This window comes from Microcaecilia unicolor, chromosome 13, assembly GCF_901765095.1.
Source record: "Microcaecilia unicolor chromosome 13, aMicUni1.1, whole genome shotgun sequence".
In the NCBI taxonomy this organism is placed as follows: Eukaryota; Metazoa; Chordata; class Amphibia; order Gymnophiona; family Siphonopidae; genus Microcaecilia; species Microcaecilia unicolor.
Genome location: NC_044043.1, coordinates 97,316,762 through 97,344,000, shown reverse-complemented (window position 1 = coordinate 97,344,000; position 27,239 = coordinate 97,316,762). Strand labels below are relative to the sequence as shown.

The 27,239-nt window shown below is 43.9% G+C and overlaps 1 protein-coding gene across 8 annotated transcripts in view; it reads left to right on the top strand.

The window, feature by feature from the left end:
• Positions 1–27,239, top strand: part of CCDC30 (coiled-coil domain containing 30) — a 115,274-nt gene that overhangs the window by 72,500 nt on the left and 15,535 nt on the right. For 7 of the 8 annotated variants that reach the window (XM_030185572.1, XM_030185568.1, XM_030185570.1 and 4 more), the window contains 7 exons: positions 352–580; positions 4,242–4,421; positions 4,562–4,771; positions 10,248–10,405; positions 17,474–17,639; positions 24,919–25,040; positions 26,498–26,639. In XM_030185572.1, the coding sequence (XP_030041432.1) occupies positions 352–580; positions 4,242–4,421; positions 4,562–4,771; positions 10,248–10,405; positions 17,474–17,639; positions 24,919–25,040; positions 26,498–26,639 (1,207 nt within the window). The remainder of the gene's footprint in view (positions 1–351; positions 581–4,241; positions 4,422–4,561; positions 4,772–10,247; positions 10,406–17,473; positions 17,640–24,918; positions 25,041–26,497; positions 26,640–27,239) is intronic. The other variant, XM_030185569.1, reaches the window with a different exon arrangement.

Here is a 27,239-nt window from a genome sequence, read left to right as displayed (position 1 = left end):
TCCCAAATTTCCAGAAAGTACTAAAGACAGACCTGTTCAGAAAAGCATACCCCACCGACCCAACATAAAAAACATGGATACCTGCGACACAACGAAACCAAAGACTGTAATGGACATATCCTAACTCTTCCTCTCCCTCTCTAGTTCCTCCAATTGTATTTACCATACATGTAACCCATTCTACCACAATTTCACCTTGTATTGTTCAAACCGGAATCAGGCTAACGCCGTTTACGGTACTATGTAAGCCACATTGAGCCTGCAAAAAGGTGGGAAAATGTGGGATACAAATGTAACAAATAGTAATATCCTAATTCTTCATTACTTGTGTTTTGTTGATTGTTGTTCTAGTTCTGAGCTCTCAGAAAGTAAAAGGAAAATAGACATTGTAGTGGCACAGCTACAAGAATGCATCGGAGAAAAACGAGCAGTAAGGGAGGAAAATGCTCGGCTGAGACAAGAGATCAGCTGCACAAGACTGCAGCTCCTCAGTGTGGAGGAGGAGATGGCAAAACTGAAGGAAGAACGTCATCAGGGCTCACAGAGTTCTGGAGCTGGAACTGACAGTATCGTCAAACTGGTACAAAGAATATTATCTCTGGTTGGGAGCGATTACAACATAGCTTTTTTTCATAGGTGTTGGAATGGGGGGAGGGAGCTATGGGTGCCATGACACCCCCAAAATTTTCCTTCTCTTCACCCCTCTTCCCTTCCAGGTTTTGTTTCCTTTCTTACCTTCCTTCCCCAGGGTGGCAGTGCTCCAACTGGCATAACAGCAGAAGTATTGGGGCTGGTGGACATGGGGCCTTGAGTATCTGCACGTGTTCAAGACCTGACAGCTCCTGCCCCCTCCAAACTTCCTGTTTCAGAGGGGCAAAGCCAGCAGGTCTAGGGCATCCACAAATGCTCAATGCCTCACACCTGCCAGCCATGATGCTTTAGGTGTGAGCCCATTAGGGACAGTACCAATATCTGAAAGAAAATTATAAACCGCTTAGATCTAGGCTGTATATGAGTACTGAATATAAATAAATAAATAAATGTTGGTTGGAGTGTTGCTACCCCAGTGAAGAGAGAGAAGGTAATACAAACCTCATGAGGGATGTGGAAGGAAGGACAAAGATACAGGGGAGGGGGAGGCTGGGGAAGAAGAGAAATATTGGAGACCACGGGGTGGGGGGGGGGAGTGTTGAGCACCACAAAGAAGGGAGGGCGTTGAGAAGAAAGGGAGAGAGATGGTGGACATCATAGTGAGTGGTTAAGAGGTAGGCAAGGAGAGAGATGCTGTTTGTGACGGAGGGAGGACTATGGGATGTTAGGTAAGGGAAGGGTTGATGCCGGAGCTGGGAGCAGAGCTCGGGGTGGAGTTCAGGTGAGGTTGGGGAGCAGAGCTTGGGTTTCCCAAACAAAAAGGTGTTCCACAGCTAAGGATAATTAGTGGCAGATGAGATTTAATGTGTAAAAATAAACTAATGGTATGCAAATTACTGCTCTATTAAAAAGTGTGCACTGTCAGAAAAAACAGCACACACTGGTGGTAGAACACAGCCGTTTGCTTCTTGAAGAGCAGAATGTCTACCTTCTTTTCGATATGCGAGTGGAGGAGTGGCCTAGTGGTTAGGGTGGTGGACTTTGGTCCTGGGGAACTGAGGAACTGAGTTCGATTCCCGGCACAGGCAGCTCCTTGTGACACTGGGCAAGTCACTTAACCCTCCATTGCCCGCCGCATTGAGCCTGCCATGAGTGGGAAAGCACGGGGTACAAATGTAACAAAAAAAAAATGGCCACTGACAGAAAAAAGAAATTTCATAAATAGCCTGCTGTCTTTGTTTGTGTCCCCTTCCCACCCCCACTCACAAAAATCTCCTGTAGTCTAGTGGACCTTCTTGATGCCCTGACCCCCCCCCCCCCCCCCAAACACCACAGAAAAATTCCCTAGTGCTCTAGGAGACACTCCTAAAAAACCCTAGCCCCTCAGAGATGACCCTTTAATCCCCTCCCCAAACACCTCTCAGAATCCATGGTAGTCTAATATACTGGTTCTTGACTCTATACCTGGAACACTCAAACCAGTCGGTTTTTCAGAATATCCATAATGAATATGCATTAGAGAGATTTGCATACTGAGGAAGCACATGCATATTTATTGAAGATATCCTGCAAACCGGGCTGGCTTGAGTTTGCTGTGAAGACTGGGTTAGGAATCACTGGTCTAGTAGACCTCACCCGCTACCCTCCCGGACCTCCCTTTACTCGTGTACCTTTAACAGGTAGTCTGGGTGGAGTCCACCAAATAAGAGAAAAATCCCCTTATTTTGCAGACCAACACAGCGTGGTACATCCCAGGCTGCACCATTCAGAGTAAGGCTACTACTACTTATCATTTCTATAGCGCCACAAGGCATACGCGGCAATGTCATTTTAGCAAATAAGAGAAAATATGGCCTTATTTGGCAGACTGACCTCAGATAGTGTGTCCCAGGATGCATTGCGTAAGGTCTCATGCAGCCATTTTGGATGATGGCAGTGAGGAGGCAGGAGCGAGTAGGCCTCAGAGCAGAATAGCTAATAGCTTCGTTACCATTTGATTTTGATATGGTATGACCTGGTGTGTAATGTGAAGTTTTGCTTTTGTACAAAACCTTTTCTGCATTAGGCGCCCAGAAAATTGAGCACAGACATCATTCTAATCACCACTTCTATCTGTGCTAGCTTTCTACATCGGCCCCTAAGACTGGACCAGTGTTTTATGAATTAAAAGAAAAACTGGAATACCTCACCTTACCTTTTGCACATTTGTATCCATAGAATCGCACAAATCAATCCAAAGATGAGTGGGTTATGTCCCTCCACCAGCAGGTGGAGATACAGAGAACTTCAGAAATTAGCTATATGTGGACATGTGCAGCCAATTTAACTTCAGTATTCTATCTTATCCTGTGCAGCTCTCTGGATGGTGTTTGCTCCTAGTCTGTTGAGCTGGAGGTCTGGGCTTTTGATTCCAGTCTGATTGGGGTACACCTGGTGGGGCCAGGTCCCTCTCCCACTCACTGTTTCCTACCTCCCTGGCCCAGTTTGACCAAGCTCTTAAGTTGCTCTCCGGCCAGGCCCAAAATCTCGTGCCTCTTAAGTCAAGTCTGAAGCCGGGAGCTCCGTTGTGCCGGTTTGTGCTCTGTGCTACCTCCAGCTGCTTTCCTGACACGGTGAGTACTGGACTTCATTCTTCCCTTGCAGACCGTGTTCTTGTACTCCGCAGCTGAGGCTGGACATGGTCCCTTGCCTTGCACCATGCCCATTGTTTGATTCTGGCCCTGCATGCCTCTCTTGCAGGGGCCTAGGTGTCATGAGGGGGTCTTTCCATGTGGTTGGTGGATTCTCCTGGTAATTCCTTGTTTGGGACATGGCTGTGCTCGCTTGACTGCAGATGGTTTCTCCTGGGTTGGTCTGGTCAAGCTCTGCTTGTCAGTGGTCTTCTGTCCTCGGGCTATGTTCTAGGTGGGATTGAGCGTACTTTCCCTGTTGCCAGGTCTCCTTCAGGATTTTCTTGACCTTCTTAGCTTGTCAAGGGGTTGGTTGCTCTTCCCTCTTTCCCTCTAGCTGTGTTTACACTGGACCACTCTGCGTTTGTAGCAGCATCTCTTGTTTGCTGTTGGCCAGCAGACCGAAGTGTATCTGTCTTCAGGGATAGTGATGTCCCGCCCTAGTTGTGGACTGATTTGATACATCGCATTTGTCTCTGGATTGATCACTGTGGGACACTATGGAAGGTATCAGTCCTTACCTGATAATTTTCTTCCCATTAGTCCCCAACAGATCAATCCAGAGGGCCCGCCCTTTGTTGGTATCGGTTGCGTATTTCCATCAGGTTCCTTTCTTCCTTTTTGATGCCAAAAAAAAAAACCCCAACAAAAACCACACAACATGCTACGTGTTTCTGCTTCAGATGTTTTCCTCCCGCAGTAGCAGTTGAGGAGGAGCCTACATGTGCTTTATAGAGGCAGGAGAGGGCTTACCTGTTGGATTTACTCTTTCTTCTTCCACTGCTTTGGTATCGACAGTACTGAAGTTAAGGTGGCTGCACATGTCCATGTATAGTAAACTTCTGAAGTTCTATCTCCACCTGCTGGTGGAGGGACATTACCCACTCGTCTCTGGATTGGTTCGTTGAGACTAATGGAAAGAAAATTATCAGGTAAGGACTAATTTTACCATCTGTGCAAATCGCTGTGCTTTTCTTACAGCATAGCTCTGGAGAGATTCTGTTTCAGCAGCAACAGCAGGAGGACGTGAGACAACTTCGTCAGGATCTCCACAGAGTGCAGAATTTGTGTAGCTCAGCTGAGAAGGAACTACGTTATGAGAGGGAAAAAACCCTGGACTTAAAGAAGCACAATATCCTGCTTCAACAAGAGATCACAAAGGTAATCTTATCCTAGTGAGCAAAACTTGACACAGGGTGAACGAAGCAGGAAAATTCCTGAAAATAAGCATTGAAAGCATTATCCCAGATAACAAACATGAGAATAAATATTTTACTTTACTTTTCTGCTTTTCATGTTAGGTGAAAGCTGATCTGAGGCAAGCTCAGGGAAAACAGTCTGAGCTGAGCAATATTTGTAAAAATCTGGAAACGGAACTGGATCAGAGTCAGCAAAAGGTGAAGGAATTGGAACTAGATGTATTGAAGCAAAACCAAAGCGCCAAACTGCAGAGTAGCTGGCAGGAGAAACTTGCTCACGAGGTCTCTAGAGCCAACGACGCAGACAGAAAGGTTTGTAGAAACATGTTTATCTTGGAACAATGGTCAAGAGAACTGTTCTTTTGAAAGGAGAAAAGCTAGCGCAGGAGATCATGCCACACCAAATCTGATTGTTTCACTTGATTCTCCAGACCCCTTCAAATCTAAGATCTTGTTATGTACTTACGGCAAACACCACCAACACCAGGGAAGAACTTATCAATGTGAGTGACCGTAAGATGGGTTATATTACTATTAGCTGGTGCTGTTTTAGTACCGGTTCCATTTTATGCAGTGAGACCTAGTTACTAATTACTAGGTTTACCAGTAAAATAATACCTCTTAACAGTAACCATATTGATAACTTCCCCTCCCCCTAATTAAAGAAAAAAGAAATGCCACTACTATCTAATATAATAATTTGCTCCTCCAACATTCCAATGTGTGTCACTGGGATTGTAACCACCTGCTGACGTCACTCCTCCAACATTCTCCGTCCCCCCTCTCTCCCAGTTCCATGAGACCCTGGAACTGGGAGGGAGGGACAGAGGGAGGGGGACACTGGAACTCGGAGGGGGGCCTGGAACTCGGAGGGAGGTGGAGGGGGCAGGGGAGAGATGCTGCACATGGATGGATGGAGGGGACAGGGCACAGAGGATGTTGCCTGCATATGGATGAATGCAGGGGAGAGAGCATAATGCAGGGGAGGGAGGGAACCCTGAAACTCGGAGGGAGGCAGGGAGGGGACGACCCTGGAACTCGGAGGCAGGGAGGGAGGGGACGACCCTGGAACTCGGAGGCAGGAAGGGAGGTTGACAACAACCCTGGAACTCGGAGGGAGGGGGGGGACGACCCTGGAACTGGGAGGGAGGGGGGCCCTGGCACACAGTCTCATGCTCACACACACACACTCTCTCTCACAGACACACTCGCACCCAGTCTCACTCGCTCTCTGTCACACACACACACTCGCACATTCACTCTCTCTCTCTTACACAGTCACTCTCACACACACTCTCTCAAACATACACACTCTGAGGAAATCCTTGCTAGCACCCGTTTCATTTGTGTCAGAAACGGGCCTTTTTACTAGTATGTGATAAAAGTGAGCAAAGTATAGGGGAATCAAGCCATTGTGACATCACTCTTAGGCACTGGTGAAATGAGGCATTATGATGACATCACAATATCGGCTTTGGTTACCAGAGACTAAAATACTTCACACTAACATGGGCCTACTTTTAAGGTGTGTGTTTTTACCACTAACTAGTGCTATTTTAGCACAGGTCCCATTTTATGTAATGAGGCTTAGTTACTAATAATTTGGACTAATAGAAAAATAACAATTCTGAATGGTAGTCCCACTTAGTCTGTTTTCCAAGAACAAGCCACAGGTTGGTGATGTCATCCCGTGTTGTCCGATCCAGATTGGCAGATGGGCTGCTCTGCTCACTTGCAATAGTAAATTAAACAGAAAAAGGAAAAATAAAACCAAAAGTTATGAAATGGCTGAGAGACACTCCCCACCAGCCCAATCTCAGGGACCTGCAGAGCACTGACAAAATCTCTTCTCCTTAGGGATATCTGCAGGGTATCCATTAGAGCAAATGAACTTTCTGTCCGGACCAAGGACTATACAGGCTCAGTAACAGAACCATAGTCCTCCTTACCAGAAACAGGAAAGGTCCGTAACATTGGAAACCTAGTAAAGAACAGTAGCTGCGCCTTCTCCACTCCCTTCACCCCTTGCAAAGGAGTCTGCTCATCTGGCAGCTCCCTCTTCAGTTTTGCTTAAATGGCCAGGCACACACACACACACAGCCTCTAAAAGGAGCAAAAGAAAAAAAATCCACAAAAAATCAAAGCCTTTCCGTCACGAAATGCCTAGCTATTCGCCTGGGGCTAACCCTGCGGCCACTTAGCGGGTCTGTCCCCAGCACAGCTCAAGTCCACCTGCACCTGGGTCCTAACTGCTTCTGGGCAAGTCTCCTGCTCTCAATTTATCCCCAGTGATTTCTAGGTTACTGGGGCCACACTCCCAGTGGTCCCATAGTTCCTAGAAAGCACTCGCAGACCCAACACACAAACCACCAGGATTCTTAGTCAGTCCAGACAAGCAGAGTCAACAAACTAAAAAAAATGTATTGTCATAAAAAATATTGAACAGTGAACTAAAAAACATAAATAACAGGCAAATAACAGGTAACTGAATAACAATCAATTATAAAACTAAACATTTTATCACTACCTGGGAAGTACAGGGAATATAGACTCACAGGTTACAGAATATAATTGTTCACAGGGTCTCAGTAAAGAGGTCTTGCTTTGTCTACTTCCAAACTGAAACTGGTGAACAAAAATCCAGTATTTCCAGACTGAATTTGAGCTCCTGGGCCAATCAGAGCCCAGAACATTTTTTTTTTTTTTTTTAAACGTAGCTGGCCACTTCACAGCAGGTTACATTCTCTTTGTGTTAAACTAAAGAAGGAACAGTCATTTCTCTTTAACAGCTTTAAACTTAAAACATACACCACCTGCTGGCCAAACTAGAGAAATATACTTCAAGAAGTAATACAGTTGACATTCTTACAAACCCACTGTTTTGTAACACTTTCTTAATCAGATTCTGCTCCACCAGTCAGTACCCAAAAACAGAGTCAAGTTGTAGGGGAAATTACACAACTCCTACTAAATTGCTTAGAGCCTGGAAACTTCCAATCCTCTCCTCAAGTAGCAGATGTGGCATAACTGGAGACTTCTATGCTTTGTGGTTTGTAATGCTGTCCTATGACCTTTCCCTTAATTTGCCAGCAGGTGGTGTCTGACCTCTGCATTATAGCTGTAGCAGAGGTTAGTTTTCTTTGTAGCTTACCTCCCCTACCCCCCAAAGAAAAGAGGAAAACCCCAGAGGACAAAAGTAACCTGCAGTGTCATTGGCCAAACATCCTCAATGCTAATGCTCTGTTCCCTGATTAGCCCTGAAGCCAAAGACGTAGCCCAGAATGTGCTAGAACTCCCCAGTCTCAGTTGGGAGTGTGGAGGGAGTAGACCTCTGCACTGAGACCCTGTTCCATTCCTGTGAGCAGCTTCTTTTCCTTACCTCCCCACTTACTACTTAAGTAGTAAAAAGTGTTCAGTTAGATTTAACATTAAATCCTTGTTATTTTACCTGTTCCTGTTGGCTGTTTGAAATTTTTACTATTCACTGTTCTACTGTTAGTTTGTTAGCTCTGTTCTCCTGGACTGACTAAGAATCCTGGCAGTTTGTGTTCTCAGAACTGTTGGGCCACAGAATTGCAGCTCCCAGTGTCCCTAGAAACCACTGGGATGGGAGACTCGCCCAGAGGCAGGCAGGACCCAGTGGTCGGTGGAGGTTATGCCAGTGTAAGCATAAGTGCAGGCGGGCCTGGACAGTGCTGGGTAGGTGCCAGGAGTACTGCACCTACCCCAGGTGGGTGCCAGGAGTACTGCTCAGGTATTATGTGACAGCAGACGTCTTACTTCTCTCCTGGACCAGGTTCCTTCAGCTCATGCAGAAAGTTTTCAGAACACTTCTCCCTTGTCTCTTCCACTAATCTAATCTCAAGCATTTATAGTCCGTTTAATTCCATTAGTGGTCCAAAGTGGCTTAAATTCATATTTATCGGTAACAATTATCAATCAAGTATTTTTTAAATAAGTTTTTTAACATTTTACGAAAAACGTAGGACAGTATCTGCTAGAGTTGTGGCTGCCATTTTAAAGTTGACGCTGCTGAGGGCAGGAGCGTGCGTGTGGGGAAAGGCTAAAGAGATTAGGGCTTCAACTTGGAAAAGAGACGGCTGAGGGGAGATATTATTGAGGACTACAAAATCCTGAGTGGTGGTGGAGTAGAAGTGAATTGATTTTTAGTACAAAAAATTAGGGGACACTCAATGAAGTTATGTGGAAATATTTTTAAAACAAATAGGAGGAAATATTTTTTTCAATCAATGAATAGTTAAGCTCTGGAACTTGTTGCCAGAGGATGCGGTAACAGCTGTTAGCCTATCTGGGTTTAAAAAACGTTTGGACAAGTCCCTAGAGGAAAAGTTTATAGTCTGTTATTGAGATGGACATAGGGGAAAGCCACTGCTTGCCTCAGGATCGGTAGTATGGAATGTTGCTACTATTTGGGTTTCTATGAGAAGAAATAGGAGTAGTAACGTGATAACCACAGCAAAAAAAAAAAAACCCTGTAATTCACACAAAATCAATATGTCTAGTTCATTTTAATCTTCATTTGTTTTGCTCTATCCATTAATAAACTTCCAATATTGAACATCGGGCATCACATGTTATGATATAATGAGCTAAAGGATTCTCTTATAATGCACAACTATTTCAGATCCGAGCTCTAGAAGCTTCATCAATTATTTGCCTCACTGGCCTAGTTTAATCTTACTTTTGAAAACAAACAAACAAAAAATACACCATGAGCCATAAACAAACTTCAAAATTTAGGTAGTACGACAAAACAGCGACTACTTAACTGAAGAGTACACTATGCGCAGCACTGTGAAGACTGATTCACATTACCTGACACCCACAGGAGTAAAAAGGCATTTTGATACATGCTTGGGTACATTACACTTGTTCAGATTGCTATAGCAGAGATATAAGGAAGGTGAAATTTAGTCATACCTGTTTAGTTCCTTTCCTTGAGTCCTGCCCTAGAAGACTTTGGTTTTAAGGGACGCATTTAATTTTCTGCTTTCTCTCTAATGATATATGTAGATAATGCATTAAATTTCTATGGTGCATTGGTGTGGTACATTGGACCTTACTCTGCTTTGGCAGGGGACAATTCCAAAAAGCACCAACTGTCCCTGTACCCATACCCAGTGGAAAAATCAGTATATCTACCTCCATGTGCTGGCAGGAAAGGGACACAACCCACTTGTTCAGATTGCTATAGCAGAGATATAAGGAAGGTGAAATTTAGTCATACCTGTTTAGTTCCTTTCCTTGAGTCCTGCCCTAGAAGACTTTGGTTTTAAGGGAGGCATTTAATTTTCTGCTTTCTCTCTAATGATATATATAGATAATGCATTAAATTTCTATGGTGCATGGGTGTGGTACATTGGACCTTACTCTGCTTTGGCAGGGGAGAATTCCAAAAGGCACCAACTGTCCCTGTACCCATACCCAGTGGAAAAATCAGTATATCTACCTCCATGTGCTGGCAGGAAAGGGACACAACCCACTTGTTCGGATTAGTATAGCAGGACTGAAAGAATGGAGATAAGACTAAATTTCACCATTTGTGATCATTTTTAATACTTTATTGTGGATTTTGGTGGTTCTGTAGCTTTTCTACTGCTATAGTAGAGCACCAAATATATAGAATTGTCTGTAATTGAGACTAAATGTTTGGCTGATCTCTGTTGCTTGTACTGCCATCACACTGCTAAAATACGACATGAGGATCAAAATCTAATGATGTAGGAAGCTCCACATTTCAATGATATAAAACTATTTTCTTCTTTAGGTTCTGGATCTACAGCAACAACTGAAAGAATTGCGGCATCAGCTGTGCTTGTCTGACACACACGTTCTAGGGAAAAAGCACCTTGAAGAAGAAGCAAAGACTCTAAGAGAGCATGAGTCCAAGTTAAGGCAGCAGCTGGAAGCAGGGCAATGGGAACGGTAAAGCGCTCTCATTCTACCTTCTGTGAGGTTACATTTTTATTTTTGGCCTATGTGGCTTTTCATTTTTTGGCAGGGTGCGTAGGCTTCAAAGCCACTTAAAAACAACCTTTATTGTGCTATGCCACCACAAATCTTCATTTGCAACTACTTGGGGATGTTTCTTCCTCTCTTTTTGTCCAGTCAGTAGATACAGTCATCAGCCATGAGCCATGTAATCAGCGGTCCTTAATCTGGCCAGTAGGTGGTGGTGGTGCATGGTGAGTGTGATTCTACCTTTAGGTGTGGTAACGTCTGCTTCAGCAGCATTTCCATACCCCGCTGAGCTGGGGAGTAGAAGACCTAATTTGGAGATTGAACCCAAGTTCTCTACCAGGCTGGCTGGCAGAGCCAAATTAAGAAACCTGAGTTTGATCCATTCTCCTGTGAAATTTATGGTAATTGGAGGTGCAGAATGTTTACAGGTTTTTGACCTGTTGAGTACTTGAACATTTTGTAAGAAGCCTTACCCACATCCCTCATTTTTTAAAACTGCCCTTCTTTCCCACAGAGGCAGTGTGCCTGAGCAGCTCACTTTATCTTGAGGACTGAAGGGGAAATCTTGTCTAAAATCAAAGACCTGAATGATGCCTTTCACCTGTGTGACATTCTTACACTCTTCTTGCCCTGTTGGCTAGGAGTCTCCTGCATCAGTGACCCAGCTGTCTCACAGCACTGGCACTTTTTTAAGGCCTCATTCCTTATCTGCTCCAGACCATTCCCAACGAGTGGGTATACACATTCCTACCAGGAGTGGCCTAGTGGTTAGGGTGGTGGACTTTGGTCCTGGGGAACTGAGGAACTGAGTTCAATTCCCGGCACAGGCAGCTCCTTGTGACTCTGGGCAAGTCACTTAACCCTCCATTGCCTGCCTCATAGAGCCTGCCTTGAATGGGAAAGTGCGGGGTACAAATGTAACAAAAATAAAATAAGACTTATGGCACTGTATAAGGTCCTGTGCAACCCTGACCCCTCCAGTATTTCTTAGTCTCCCATCAGTGGTAAGTGAGTTACTGTGCAGTCCTACTTCATTGGTTTGGCAGTGAGTGTGCCAGGTTGGCCACGCTTTAAAAAAGAGAAATAAAACAATAATATACTAAAATAAAATATTAGCACCAGATAACTTTTTTTTCTCCAAGGACAAGCAGGCATAATATTTTTGCAAATGAATGATGTCATGCGAAGGAGTCTAGTACTGACACTGCCACACTTAAGGCTGTCCACCCACCTCACACATGTGGGTGCCTTCCCGCCTAACACGCGAGCATGGGACGGGCAGACTAACGGTTTCCGCAGAGCAGAGAGGTTGTGTTTTCAATCTCAGCGTGTCAACCTTTTTTTTGCCTTTTGGTGCCTTCCCTTTTATTTTTCGGCTCGAGGGGCCTCTTGAGGCTTTCTGTCTACCCGGGAGCATTCGACCGTTCTCGGGTACCCGATTACTCGAGCTCCCCAGACCATTAAGCCTTTTGACTTTGCATTGACCATTTTTCCCTCCATGTCATCGAGGGTGCTAAGTGACTTCAAAAAGTGTGCTCGGTGTAATAGTACAGTACTTTTTTAGAAAGCACTTTAAAGACCCTGCTTTTTAGTAAGTTTGTTTAGACTACGTATATATACTTTTTGTCTCCTTTTCAATTTTATGTGTAATTCTCAAGTAGTGTCTTGATCTTTTGTTTTGTAAACCACTATGAACTTTGTAGTTCTAGCGGTATATAAGTGTAATGTAATAGGACTGTTTCAGGCAAAGACCCCCATAACTGGTGTGTTCAGTGCCTAGGTCCGGAACACTGGGCTATTCACTGTAACCTCTGTCAGTGTATGCAGAAGAAGTCCATTTAAGCCTGCAGAATCCAGTGTCAAAAGCTTTTTGGTTCTGCATCGACTTCGGCATCCGTATCGAACCTGGCATGAGATTAGGTGAAAGACGCAGAACCTACATTGGCATCTATGTTGAGTGCTGCATCGGACTTGATGCCACGCTCACGCCAGGACTCTGCATACTCATCGTTATTTCGAGCATCAAGGGACCTGCAGAGCAAAAAGCCTAAGAAGCATTGCCATCGCTCTCCCTCTAGATACTCTTCCAACACCTCCCCTGCATCGATGCACAGGAAGCATCCATGCCACTGTGACCGCTCTCCTTCTTTACAGATCATTTCACATAGAGAACTTTCAAGGTCTTCTAGATCTCCTACATTTGCACAGGCTACATCTCGGGCTGCATCCACACTGGCTTCTCAACCGATGCCTACACTGCATGTGGAAATTCGGGCTATTCTCAAGCAAGAGCTCTCAGGGTTACTACAGTTGTAGTCTCTACAGCCCAGTCTGTGGATACATCAGAGAGACATCATGGGAGAGGTCCTGTACACCAGCTCGACATCGAACGTAGGGAGCAGCTCATACCTGACCAACGCATGTATCTTTGGCAGAGGAGCATTCTCAACATCGGAAGCTCATAAGCTCGATGCAGTTCGATGCATAATCGATGTACAAGTCGGCACTCTCTCCCACATACTTCTCATGAGCAGTACTTTGCAGAGTCCGACTCGGACCTCTCCTGGGAAGACAGATTATGACCTACAGGACTTCTCAGATGAGGAGTTTTATGGCATTCCGTCTGATCTTCTCCACCACATCAGAGGAGAAAATTGCCTCCAGAAAGTATATCCTTTCCAGGTTTTGTTCATGGAACTCCCTCTCCCCTGCCCTCTGCTCTGTACCATCTTACCGTACTTTCAGAAGAGCTTTGAAGACCCATCTTTTCACCCTTGCTTACCCTCCTACTCATTGACATCTTTCTCTTTTCTTTCTCCAGCAGCATGCTTTGTTTTTGTATTGTAAATCAGCTGCCAATTCCATGCAGTCAACAATACAGTTCCTAGAACTCCTCGGATTTGTAGTCAGCTACCCCAAATCACTTCTTCAGTCAGTACAGACTTTGGAGTTCATAGGGGCTCTTCTCCACACTACTTCAGGTTGAGCATTCCTGCCTCAGCAAAGGGCAAACTATATAATACATCTTGCCACTCGGGTATCCCAGGTGACTCGTATATCTGCACATCAGCTGCTCTGCCTCCTCGGTCACATGGCCTCAACAGTTCATGTGATACCATTGGCTCACTTTCACTTTCAAATTCTTCAATGGATGCTCTCCTCGCAATGGACTTCGGCCATGGGGCATCTTTCTGCCCTTATCCAGGTGACTCCAGGACTCTGCCACTCTCTTCAGTGATGGATAGTGTCGCACAATGTAATCTGAGGCCTCCCATTCCAACCCCATCCACTTCACAAATGCTTCAATGACTGTGTAGGGAGCACACCTCAACGGCCTCCATACACAGGGTTCCTGGTCCTCGCAGGAACAGAGGTATCCTATCAGTCTCCTAGAGTTGCAAGCAGTCTGGAATGCTCTCAAGACCCAGAGTGATTCCGTTTTTGTTTACGCTGTGGCTACTAGTGGACAGTCATTCAGAGAATAGAAGCCCACAGGGACCGGTAGTCTTGGAGACTCTGGATTGGCTGAGGAGACCATAGTATGGGGACTTGGTGCAGTTGGTGGTGGGGGCTCTGCTCTGATCTCCCTCCATGGAGGGTCTGCTGAGGCAGAGGTCACTGCAGATGTAGGATCTGGATCTATATTGTCTTATGGCTTGGCTCTTGAGAGTGCCAGGTTGTGAAACAAGAATGTTCTAGCATGGTAATTGCTACCTTATTAGTCACAAGAAGGAGGTCAATTTCATTATTGTATGTGAGTGTGTGGCGTATCTTTGAAAATTGGTGTCTTGAACAGGAAGTGACTCCTTTGCAGTCAATGGTGGTGGACATCTTGGAGTTTTTGCAGGATGTTTTGGATAAAGGGCTTACCTTGGCCTCTCTTAAAGTACAGGTTTCTGTGTTGGCTTGTTTTTGTGGTCTTGTTGAGGGTAAACCGTTGGCTTCCCATCAGGATGTTATTTTGTGAAGCGTTAAGTTGTTGAGGCCTCCAAGATGCCCAGTAGTTCCTCCTTGGGATTTAAATTTGGTCTTGGTTGGTCTTGGTCCAGCCCCTTTTGAGTCACAGAAACTGGCATCTTTGAAGGATGTAAAGTTGAAGGTTGTTTTTCTGGTGGCCATTTGCTTTGCTTGTAGGATTTCAGAGTTACAGGCTTTGTCATTTTCGAAGAAAAGTGTAGTGCTTTGTTTGGAAGCATCCTTTCTTTCAAAGATGGTGTCGGCCATCCATGTGACTCAGTGTATTTCACTCCTGGTCTTGGGGAAAAGGATGGGTAGTAAGGAGCATAAGAGGTTGCATTTTCTGGGTGTTTGGAGAGCATTGCATGGTTATCTTTAAAGAACGGAGGAATTTTGCTATTTGGATTGTTTGTTTGTCCTCTTTGAGGAAAGGGGAGGTAGCCTCAAAGGTCAGATTAGCATATTGGATTAAGGATACCATTGTTTCAGCATATATCTTTAGGGGAGGGGAGGTTAGGAGTTGAAGGCTCATTTAACTAGAGACCAGGTAGAGTGCAGCCTGATTCCTCTTCAAGCTATTTGCAGGGTGTCTATATGGTTATGTTACATTCCTTTGTAAGACTCTATTGTCTAGATGTCAAAGTGCATCAGGATGCAGATCAAGGGTGTTGACTGCAGGATAGACAACTTCCTGTTCATAGGAGTTGCTGCTTTGGTACGTGCCACACTTCTGGATTGGTCTGGAGGGATGCTATGGAAGGAGAAATTAGATATTACCTGCTAATTGTCTTTCCTTTAATCCCTCCAGACCCATCCATAACCCACCCTGCTATCAGCATTGGATCACATAATTCAATTCAAATCAGTTCTTGTATACCAGTAATATCCTCTTTCCAGGGATTGGTACAGTTTACATTCTAGGTGAGACAAAAGCAAAAAATGTTAGTATGAGGTTTGAGAAACATTAGATACTGTTGGATTAATGCAGTAGACTAAAAACATTAAGGAGAGGATGATGGATGATACTAGGAGATAGAAGTCATGATGGATTGTTTATGAAGCAGTCTTTGGGAAGAGAAAGGTTTTAGCCTCTTCCTGGAGCTGAGGTAGCTGTTTTCTGTTCTGATGGGAATAGGTAGAGAGTTCCATATTTAGACTCCAAGAACGGGGAATAGAGAGCTGAAAATCTTCTGATTTCTAATCGTCTTTTGAAACTGTGATGCTAGCATCAGTTTTTGTTTGTCTGTTAGACTGGACCAGACATAGCGAAGCGGTCTTAGCAGTTCAGAGGTGAAGCCCTGTAAGATTTGAAAAACTAAACAAGGAGCTTTGAACCTGAGTCTTTCTGTTATGGGAAGCCAGTGCAGTTTGTTTAGATGAGTTGAAACACTATTATATCTGTTCAATATGTATATTAGTCTAGCAGCTGTGTTCTGTATGATTTGCAGCTTTTTCTGGTGTTGACACTTAATGCCAAGAAATAACCATCAACAGTAATCCAAGTGAGGTAGGACTAACATTTGGATTAGTAGTGTAAAGGCTTTTTGGTCGAAGAATGATCTGACTAGAAGAAGCCGTCTCATTTTGAATAGTGTTTTCTTCCATAACTGGTCAAAGTTATTGATGATGGGACCTCAACGCCCTGATTTTGGAACCACAGGACCTTGGTTTTTTTGCGTGTTCAGTTTAAGTAGTCATATCATTCGCTACAGACTGAGTTGGATCTATGTTTGATGCTGCCAGTGGTAAGAGAAGCAGGATGTCATCCACATAGGATAACAGTAGTTCATTAAGTCCCAGGTGTATTGAGGCAAGGGATTACATAAAGAGATTGAACAGGATAGGTGAGAAGGGAGATCCCTGCGGGACCCCGCAGTTAGGAGACCAGAGGTTGGAAAGGGCACTTTGGAAGAGTAGGGGCATGAAGAGAATAGTTGTGTGGGAACAAGGAGCATTCTACCTCAGGACTGTTCCCCATCTTATTTTGTCCGCTTTTTCATTCTTACTGTTTTGGTTGTCTGTTGCAATTAGGGCCCTAGTTGAAGGGTAAGGGTAGTGTAATAATCTGGTTTGGTACGGAAATACTCTGGGCTGCACAGGACATTTGTGGGATCACTTTCAAGTCATTAGTTCTTAGTCTTTATCTGCTGGTAGGAGTGCATATACCCAAATATCTGGATTGGTCTGGAGGGACTAAAGGAAAGAACATTAGCAGTTAAGATCTAATTTCTCCATACTCCATTTTATTAGTATGTTTAGAGTTGGTAATAATAATAAAAAAAGATCTAACTGATCCTTATTGATCTTTCAAATATTTGTAATCTTCAGTCATACAATAACAGCAAAACACAAAAAGCCATTTATCACTAGGAGTAGCCTAATGGTTAATGCACTGGTCTGAGAATCAGGGAAACTGGGTTTGAGTCCCACTGTCCCACAAATCCCTTAACCCTCCATTGCTCCAGGTACAAAATAAGTACCTGTATATAATATGTAAACCGCTTTGATTGTAACCACAGAAAGGCAGTATATCAAATCCCATCCCCTTTCCCTTTACATGTATAGCCTTCTTAGGATAATAATCAAGATTGGAAAAACAGGTTTTGAATGTTTTCTCTTCAGCGGGGTTAAAAGTACACATTCTGTTCAGAGTATTATCTTTTACCCACGTAGAGGGGTGGGAACAGGTTGGGGCAATGAAAGTACACAAGGGGATTTCATTTTGAACACACTGCACATCCATTTCAAGATTGTGCAGAGTAATTGGACATGAAAGTAACTTTGTTTTGCATTTTTTTTTGTTACATTTGAACCCCGCGCTTTCCCACTCATGGCAGGCTCAGTGCGGCTTACATGGGGCAACGGAGGGTTAAGTGACTTGCCCAGAGTCACAAGGAGCTGCCTGTGCCTGAAGTGGGAATTGAACTCAGTTCCCCAGGACCAAAGTCCACCACCCTAACCACTAGGCCACTACAGAAATACCATAAGATGTATGGAAGTTTAAAATGCTAAAATCATATCGGGAGAGATTATCAGTAAATTTTGATGGTGTCATTTTCCTTGTATATTGCGTAGGAAACTTCAGGATCAGAATATTGAGGAGTTGCAAGGGCACCTTAAAAACTTTCGAAATAAGGAGACTTCACTGGTGCAAGCCAATGCTGAGCTTCAGTTAAGAGTTCAGCAGCAAGAGACCCGGCTGCGAGTCTTAGAGGAAGAGAGGGCGGCAACAACCAGTGAGGTCAGTATGACAGCATGTCAAATGTTGCTCATTTCTGTTTTTGAGTGCTTCTGGATGTGGCAGTAAGACTCATCATCAAAGAATAGCACAAAGTATTTCACCACATTGGGTGAATCGGTTCATAAATGTGGTTAATAAATCCCAATAAACAAACACATATAAATATAGACTAATTTTCAAAGTGTTGAGAATTTAGGGGTCCCGAGCCCCCCCAAGAAGGCTTGAGTGACCTTTGACTCCCTCTCTAAATAACACTAGTACTGGGGTAATCAAGGAGTTATTGCCTCTAAGGGAGATTTAGATTACAAGTTATACAATGCATTTATACTTACATCCTTTCATCATTAAGTGAAGCCCACAAATCATCATTTGGAATGAGGAGTTTATTTGCTAAGGTATAAGTCAAATCAGTGATTGACAACAGGCATGTACAATCAATTATTTATAGGAATATAATAAGTTGCAAACAGGTGTTAATTATTTGCTAATGTTTTATAATTTCTTCTACCAATTAGGGGTTTTACAAGGGAAAGCAATTAGGTAATTTGTTAATTCTGCTGGACACATTGGTTCCCCTTGGAGAGAGAGTGGCAACCCTTGTCTCTCTAACTTAAACCAGGAAATACCCTGATTTTTATAGGTGCCCTCAGGATATGGATAATATGACAGTAGATATACCTGATTGGATCTATGCTAATGTCATGGTTGTCACTGATTGGCTCATGCTAATGAGTAGCTTCTATCTTGCTACGCCTTTCCTTTCTCACACCAGCTGCTCACAGGAAAGTCTCCCTCCTCTCTTGAACAGCTAGTTCCCTATTTTCTTTGCACCTGGCATGACTCACTCATTGCTCAACTTGTTTTTCTAACTTACATTAGAGAAAATTCCACTTTGTAACTATAATAACTTAACTTTAAGGCCTCAATCTGGGCTACAAACTAGGCCATACTTTTCCAGTAAGCTCCCAGTTATGTCAGCCATCAGATTTCTGACTCAGCCAAGGTCTGTAACAGCCTGAGCTCTATGACTGGGCCCTCCACCATTCCAGTGGGGGGGGTCTCTGGCTGTACCATAATTATACAAAAGTCAACAAATCCCAAGAGCTAAATTCAAAATAATTTTCTACCTTTTGCATTTTGTCTCTTTCCTTGCTTTCATCTTTTATCTTTTCATTCCTTTTCTTCATCATCCTTTCCATGTTTTCTTCTCCTTCTTGCCTCTACCCTGTTTCTCTTTCTGGATCTTTTTTCCCATCATGCTTCTTTTCATCTCTCGTCCCTATGCAATCCTCTCCTCTCCACTACCTGTTGATTTGTCAGTTCCTGCAAGTTCTCCACACATTTCATATCTCGGTTTTGCCCTCATCTCTCACCTGTTATCATTTACCAGCTCTTACTCTGCCTTTTTACTTTCCACTAGCCATCTTATTTTCTCCCCTCTGTCCAGTCACTTATTCCCCCCCCCCCTCCTTTATCCTATTTCCCCTTCATCTCCACTGTTCTATTATTATTGCCACTCTTAGCTCTCCTACTCCCATATTTTTGCTCATCAGTTATTCCAGCCCATCTTTTGTTCCAATCCTTCCTCCAAATCATTTCTCCCACTTCCAGTTCTCACGCCATCCTGAGAACTGAGTTGTTTCCTTAGTTTGACACAAACAAGGAAGCAAGAAGCAGTATATATTTGAAATCTTGTTGACTGGGCTCTGATTGGCCCAGGAAGTCATCTCATTTGGACTTTACTAGTTTTGAGTTCAGTTTCAGTCTAGGAGAAGGAGAGAGAGATCTCTTTGCTGAATCTGACCTGTTCCTTGCCAAATCCAGAGGCCACTACTCCATCCTCATCCTCCTGCATCTATCCGCCGCTTTTGACACTGTCAATCATGACTTACTTCTTGCCACACTGTCCTCATTTGGGTTCCAGGGCTCTGTCCTCTCCTGGTTCTCCTCCTATCTCTCCCACCGCACCTTCAAAGTTCACTCTCATGGATCTTCCTCCACCCCCATCCCCTTATCTGTTGGTGTTCCCCAGGGATCGGTCCTTGGACCCCTTCTCTTCTCAATCTACACCTCTTCCCTGGGCTCCCTGATCTCATCTCATGGTTTCCAGTATCATCTCTATGCTGATGACACCCAACTGTATCTCTCCACACCAGACATCACCGCGGAGACCCAGGCAAAGGTATCGGCCTGCTTATCCGACATTGCTGCCTGGATGTCCAACCGCCACCTGAAACTGAACATGTCCAAGACCGAGCTTATCGTCTTTCCACCAAAACCCACTTCTCCTCTTCCTCCACTTTCTATCTCAGTTGATAACACCCTCATCCTCCCCGTCTCATCTGCCCGCAACCTCGGAGTCATCTTTGACTCCTCTCCTTCTCTGCGCATATCCAGCAGATAGCCAAGACCTGTCGCTTCTTCCTCTTTAACATCAGCAAAATTCGCCCTTTCCTCTCTGAACACACCACCCGAACTCTCGTCCACGCTCTCATTACCTCTCGCCTGGACTACTGCAACTTACTCCTCACCGGCCTCCCACTTAGCCATCTATCCCCCCTTCAGTCTGTTCAGAACTCTGCTGCACGTCTCATATTCCGCCAGAACCGATATACTCATATCACCCCTCTCCTCAGGTCACTTCACTGGCTTCCGATCAGATACCGCATTCAATTCAAGCTTCTCCTTCTTACCTACAAATGCACTCAGTCTGCTGCCCCTCACTACCTCTCTACCCTCATCTCCCCTTACGTTCCCGCCCGTAACCTCCGTTCACAGGATAAATCCCTCCTCTCAGTACCCTTCTCCACCACCGCCAACTCCAGGCTCCGCTCATTCTGCCTCGCCTCACCCTATGCTTGGAACAACCTTCCTGAACCCTTACGCCAAGCCCCCTCCCTGCCCGTCTTCAAGTCTTTGCTTAAAGCCCACCTCTTCAATGCTGCGTTCGGCACCTAACCCTTACCGTTCAGTGAATCCAGAATGCCCCAATTTGACTGCCCCTATCGGACCGACCGTTCACTTGTCTATTAGATTGTAAGCTCTTTGAGCAGGGACTGTCTCTCTTTGTTAAATTGTACAGCGCTGCGTAACCCTAGTAGCGCTCTAGAAATGTTAAGTAGTAGTAGTAATCTCTGTGAACAGATATATGCCCTGATCTTCCCAGGTACTTTCTAGGAAGTATGCAAGTGTTAGTGTTATAATTGCTTCATATTTCAATTACCTGTTATTGTTTGCCAATTGCACCATTTTGTTCTACTGTTCAATATATTTTTTTAAGAGAATAAACATAATTGTTCATCCTGTTTGAACTGATAAAGAATACTGGTGGTTTGTGTGTTGGGTCTGAGTGCTTTCTGGGAACTGTAGGACCACTAGGAGTGTGGCTCCAGTAACCTAGAAATCACTGGGGATAATTTGAGAGCAGGAGACTCACCCAGGGGTAGTTGTGACCCAGTCGGTGGGAGGAGGGTACTAGTGTAGAGCATGAGTGACAGGTGAAGGCGGACCTGAACTGTGCTGGGGATAGACCCTTTAAGTGGCTGCAGGGTAACCCCAGGCGGGTGGCTAGGCGTTTGACGCCTCCCTTTTCTGGTTCTTCTATTTCTTGCTGTCTTTTTCTCTTTCTCCCTCCTCTTCTTCTTCTTGGTCTTCATTTCAGCTACTTGTCTCACTTTCTAAACTCATGTCATATGAAACCTACCATGTGTCCACTCAATCTGATTCCTTCATCGAGGCTTCGAATTTCTAAGCTCTGTTTTCTTCCACCTATCCTTTCCCTTCTTAATCTTAGTCTATCAACCGGATGTTTCCCTACATTGTGGAAACAGGCCTTGGTGTATCCAATTCTTAAAAAGCCTAATCTTGGTCCCACCGATCCAAAGCACTACTGCCCTGTTTCCAATTTATCCTTCCTCTCAAAGATTCTAGAAAAAGCAGCCTTTCAGCAGCTTTCTTCTTTTGTAGAGAAAACATTTTCTTTACATCCCAGACAATCTGGCTACTGAGCTCATTATAGCACGGAAACAGTTTTAGCTAGTGTCCTCGGTGAGAGACACACATTTAGACTGTGTTGATTACGCTCTAGCCATATCCTTAGATCTCTCAGCAGCTTGTGACCTTATTGATCACACCCTGCTTCTCTCACTTAGCTTCTATCGATATCTCTGGACAGGTATTGCAATGGTTCTCTTTTGTCTCTTCTCACTCCTTTCAGGTTGTAGGCTCTTCATCTGAATCTTCTCAGTCTCTATATTGTGGTGTTCCTCGGGGCTCTGTTCTCTCTCCTCTTCTATTCAATCTGTTTCTCAGTCCATTAACTTTGGTTTTTCAGAGTTATTGCATTTCTACGTACATCTATGCTGATGACATTCTCTTACTTTACTATACTGACCCGTCTTCGCCATCGATCACTTAATTCCTGGATGCTGTCTCCCACTGTCTTACTACACATGGAATGGACCTTAATCCCAGTAAGACAATGGATTACTGGTGAACATCTATTACACCTGTTCCCTCTTTTCGGTACCTAGGGGTTTTGATTGATTCACAGCTATCTTTTTTACCTCATACCTCATCTTTAATTAAATCCTGTTTCTTCACTCTTAGGCAACTTCGTTCAGTGTGCAGTTTTTTTCACTCTTGACACTTTTCACGCACTTATTTCACTCATCACATCCACAATTGATTACTCATATTGTTTTTGCTGGAGTTACACAAATGGTTGTCGAGAAATAACAATCCTTGCAAAAAAAACAAAACACTATACAAATGCTCTGAGATGCCATTTATTTATTTATATCATTTATACCCCACAGTTTCCCACTGCTGGCAGGCTCAATGTGGCTTACAACATTTAGTAAACAAACAGTAAAGTACAATAAATTGAAAGTGATATGGGTGGTGTAAAGGTACAGGGTGACAAGAAAGTAGTTAAGTTCACAAGGTCTTTATAGGAGTTGGAGTCCAGGAATCATGGAGGCAGGACGGGATCTGTAGGGTAAGCTTTCCCTTTCATATCAGCTCTTCTCCCTATCTTGCCTCCCTCACTATTCCCTCTTCCCCCGCTCAGGGTTTGCATTCCCTCAGTGACCATTGCATAGTCTTGCTTGACCCATGCCTTGCAAGACATTAACGAACTACGAACGGTGCCTTTTAGTTTTTAGCAACAATGTTATGGAACATTCTCCCGAATGATATTCGTGCTGAGTTATCCCTACCTAGATTTAAAACAGCCATAAAGACCTGGCTTTTTCAACGTTAGCCAGACCACCGAGCTTCCCTCCTTGTTTTGCCTGACCCCCTCCTCTACTCTCAATCTCTCCTCCTCTTGTTTTTGACCCTTCTCAAACCTAGGAATTTTGTTGGACTTTATTTACTACTACTACTATTTAGCATTTCTATAGCGCTGCAAGGCGTACGCAGCGCTGCACAAACATAGAAGAAAGACAGTCCCTGCTCAAAGAGCTATGTAATAAAAGTGAGCCAAGTATAGGACAATCAAGCCATTGTGACATCACTGATGAGGTTGGCTCTTATTGGTGGCCTGAGGCATTATGACATCACAATATCACCTCTGATTACAAGAGACTACTACTACTACTACTATTTAGCATTTCTATAGCGCTACAAGGCGTACGCAGCGCTGCACAAACATAGAAGAAAGACAGTCCCTGCTCAAAGAGCTTACAATCTAATAGACAAAAAAAAAAAAAAAAGTAATCAATTAATGTGTACAGGAAGGAGGAGAGGAGGGTAGGTGGAGGCGAGTGGTTACGAGTCAAAAGCAATGTTAAAGAGGTGGGCTTTCAGTCTAGATTTAAAGGTGGCCAAGGATGGGGCAAGACGTAGGGGCTCAGGAAGTTTATTCCAGGCGTAGAGTGCAGCGAGACAGAAGGCGCGAAGTCTGGAGTTGGCAGTAGTGGAGAAGGGAACAGATAAGAAGGATTTATCCATGGAGCGGAGTGCACGGGAAGGGGTGTAGGGAAGGACGAGTGTGGAGAGATACTGGGGAGCAGCAGAGTGAGTACATTTATAGGTTAGTAGAAGAAGTTTGAACAGGATGCGAAAACGGATAGGGAGCCAGTGAAGCGATTTGAGGAGAGGGGTAGTATGAGTAAAGCGACCCTGTAGTTCCTTTCTGACTTTTTGCTACTTAGTCTGTAAACCGTTCAGGTCTGTACTCAGCTGTAGTGGTATAGCCAATGTTGTAAATAAATAAATCTCTTCTTTTTAGTCCTCCTTTCTATACTTTTCACTCTCTTGATTTCTTCCACTTCCACCCACATTCTCTCAGAACCCCCTAAGTAGTTCTCACTCCTTCATCCACAAATTTAGTCAGCTTTTCCATATCCAGTTTTCATTTCCCACTTCCCCACCACAGCCTCCTTCTTTTTCCAGTTCTCATCCTTCTTTCACAGGTCTGGCCTCCAGCTCTCAAAGATTTTTGGGGTAGGAGTGAGAGAGGCCCAACAGGCCAGCACCACAGAAGCAAAAAGATACTAGAAGCACATGTGCTTCAGACCCTGTGGCTTTCCCTCTGTAGCATGTGCTGCTGTTTTAAATGCAAGCACACAGGGGCAAAGAATTGTGTTTCGTCCATTGGCTTTCCTTGCTGATGTCATGCAAGTGGGCAGGGTGGGAGTGCAATGGGAGCACTTGGGGGAGGTGTCATACAAAGTGCATTCATAGCTTGTGATGCTCCTTTGGAGGAACACTTCTTAGGACTAGGGTACCGACCTTATGGTCAGAATGCTTAAAAGGAAATTTTAAAGCAATCCAGGATTGTAAGACTTTTTTGAATTTAAAATGGTAGATAAGGAGCCAGAGTCAATCAAAAGCTTCCTCCATTTTATATTTATGGAAGAAAAATCTTAGTAAATCGGATCTTAGAAGACAAGATTAATTCTTTTCTAAACTGTGATTCCTGTTTTTGCTGTCAGCGAGCTCCTTAACCGTTCACTTCTGCTGTACATGGAAGATAAAACTGTTTATGGGATGCCAAGAGTTTTGATGTTTACATAATCCAGATAAAATTTAAATGTAATTGAGATATTAATATCGGTAAGGCACAAGACAAGCATGCAGTGTACAAGAACAGAATTATTTTCTTAAATGAGTCTGGAATTTAATATAGCAGGGAGCAAATAGAGAACTGTTCAGGCGTCCTTCAGCGTCAACTCCATCCAGTGCAAGACAAAATCTCTTAATCCATAATACCGTCACTTGGAACAGCTGTTAATTTAGAGTAAATGCACTAAACCCTTCCAATATTTTCCAGTATGTTCATTTTCAGAATAGCAACCAGAAGCTTACAGTGCAGCTGTCTGTGCTGCAGCAAGAGAAGGAAAGGCTGTACCAGGAACTAGACCATGCGCTAAAGCACCTGGACGACCGTGTCAGGTAATTGTATGCAGATTCATTGAATACCCTGCTAGTAGCTCATTGAGCAATGTCGCATTTTACATTCATTGGTAGTCTCTTAGCCAGTTATTACTAGGGTCATTTTAAAAGATATTTCTATTGAGTGCAGTAGTAATCTATTAATATAGTAGATGATGGCTGATAAAGACCTGTAGGGTCTATCCAGTCTGCCCAACAAGATAAACTCATTACAGCTGTCTGTTGGATATGATGAATGATCTTCTTTGGGTTGTAATGCAGAGAAGTTTACCAGAAACGTGTGTCTGACTGCCAACCACTGTATTCTCCTTAGGAGATTGTGAATGCATGCTTTGATGTGAATAGAAAATGGACTGTGATGACACCCAGGATACCAAGAAGCACTTTATGAGAGTTGGTACCCATTTATAATGCCACTCTCCCTGAGATGTTGTAGTGAGATCCTTAAAACTATTGCAGTTTTAAGAGGGTAACTCAGATCATATATATGTTCTGTGAAGTTCCTTAGCATCCCTCTAGACCGGCACAGGTGGGTTATGCACTCCTACCAGCAGATGGAGACTGAGAACCACCGAGTTTCAGATTATGGGTATGTGTACATTCCTATCTGGAATCTGAACACGTTGGATCAGCTTGGTTGGATGACCTGTTAGCGCTGGTGGTCTTTACAGCGCTGGGCAGAAGTAGCTGACTGTGTTGGGCCTTGTTGGCCATTTTTTTTTTTTTCAAATGTCAGTTACGTTAGGAGAGGGGTTTGGATATTGTGCTATTTTTTTTTTCTTTTCTGTCCTCTTCGTTGTTTGTTCGTAGACTAGTTTTCAGGGAACTGCACAGCCCTCTTATACCTGTATCTGAAACTCAGTGGTTCTTAGTCTCCATCTGCTGGTAGGAGTGCATAACCCATCTGTGCCGGTCTAAAGAGACTAAAGGAAAGCAAATTAGCAGGTAAGACCTAATTTCCTCATCTCTTACAAAACAAGGGGAATGTTGCAGATTTTGGAAATGGCATTAGTATTGTGCTGAGTCATCATGTTTTCCTTAGCATCAGCACTGGGCCGGTCCAGGAGCTTGTGGGTGTCGTCTATCAACCAGCAGGTGGAGATAGAGTGCAGAATTGTGCTGTGTATCACTATGAACCTGTGCATCTTGAACAATTCAGTATCCTTCCATCTCCAACAGGTGGTGGATGCTTTACTAGATATAAAGTCTTTTCTAACATATGTACAGGAGTACACGTGTGTTTGCCAGTACCTGCAGCGGGAGCAGACATTTTACAAATATACATGTTGTTGAAAAAAAAAATGAACTGCACAGTCTCTATCTCACTGAAAGTGTTTCACAGTAGTAAATGAGCTTTACTGTTTATTGCAGTATTCGTACTTGTGGCAAAGAAAGTTTTTGACACAACTGATGACTTCATTGACCTCTGACCATTTGTATTTCATATCGCTCTTCAGAAAATACAATGAAAAAGAACTTCGCCACAAAGCAAAACTTCGCAAAGCAAAGGAGGTTTATGTGCATGAGTTGCATCTACGAGATGGCCTCATTAAACAGCTGCAAAATGAAATTGCTTTGATGAGAAACCACAATGAGAAGGTAAGAGAAGCACATGTAGATGAATAAGTCTGGAAGGCTGCCTCTTGGGAACACAGTTAGGCATATTTTCAAAGCACTTAGCCTTCCAAAGTTCCATAGGTTTCTGTGGAACTTTGGAAGGTTAAGTGCTTTGAAAATGAGCCCCAGTGTGTGCCCGATGTTCACTGTCATTCTTCTTTCCTGCCTGGGCCCTGGAGTTTGGCTTTGTTCATGTCAGCAGGTAAGTCGGCCTCTCCTTCCATGGGTGGGTCAGTAGTCATGGACTAGCTCAGAATGACTTTATGCATGTGAGTACCTTGAACCAGTGGATGTATGCACAGAAGTCCCTTGTGCAAGGGATTCATGCAGAGAGAGGATACTTAATATGTACACTCATAAGACGGTAGTCATAAGTGTGTTCTGCTCTATTACACAAAGACTACATAAAAAACAAAGTGAAGAGCACAGCATATCGGCTTTTGGTCTATAGACCATATGGCAGTCTAGAAAGAGGAGCCTCTCAAGAACTAGATTGGATGAGTGTGTAATGTCAGAAAGATCAGGAAAGAGACAAGAATCAATAAATGAGTCATTCCTGGTGAAGTTGGATAGGAAGAAGAA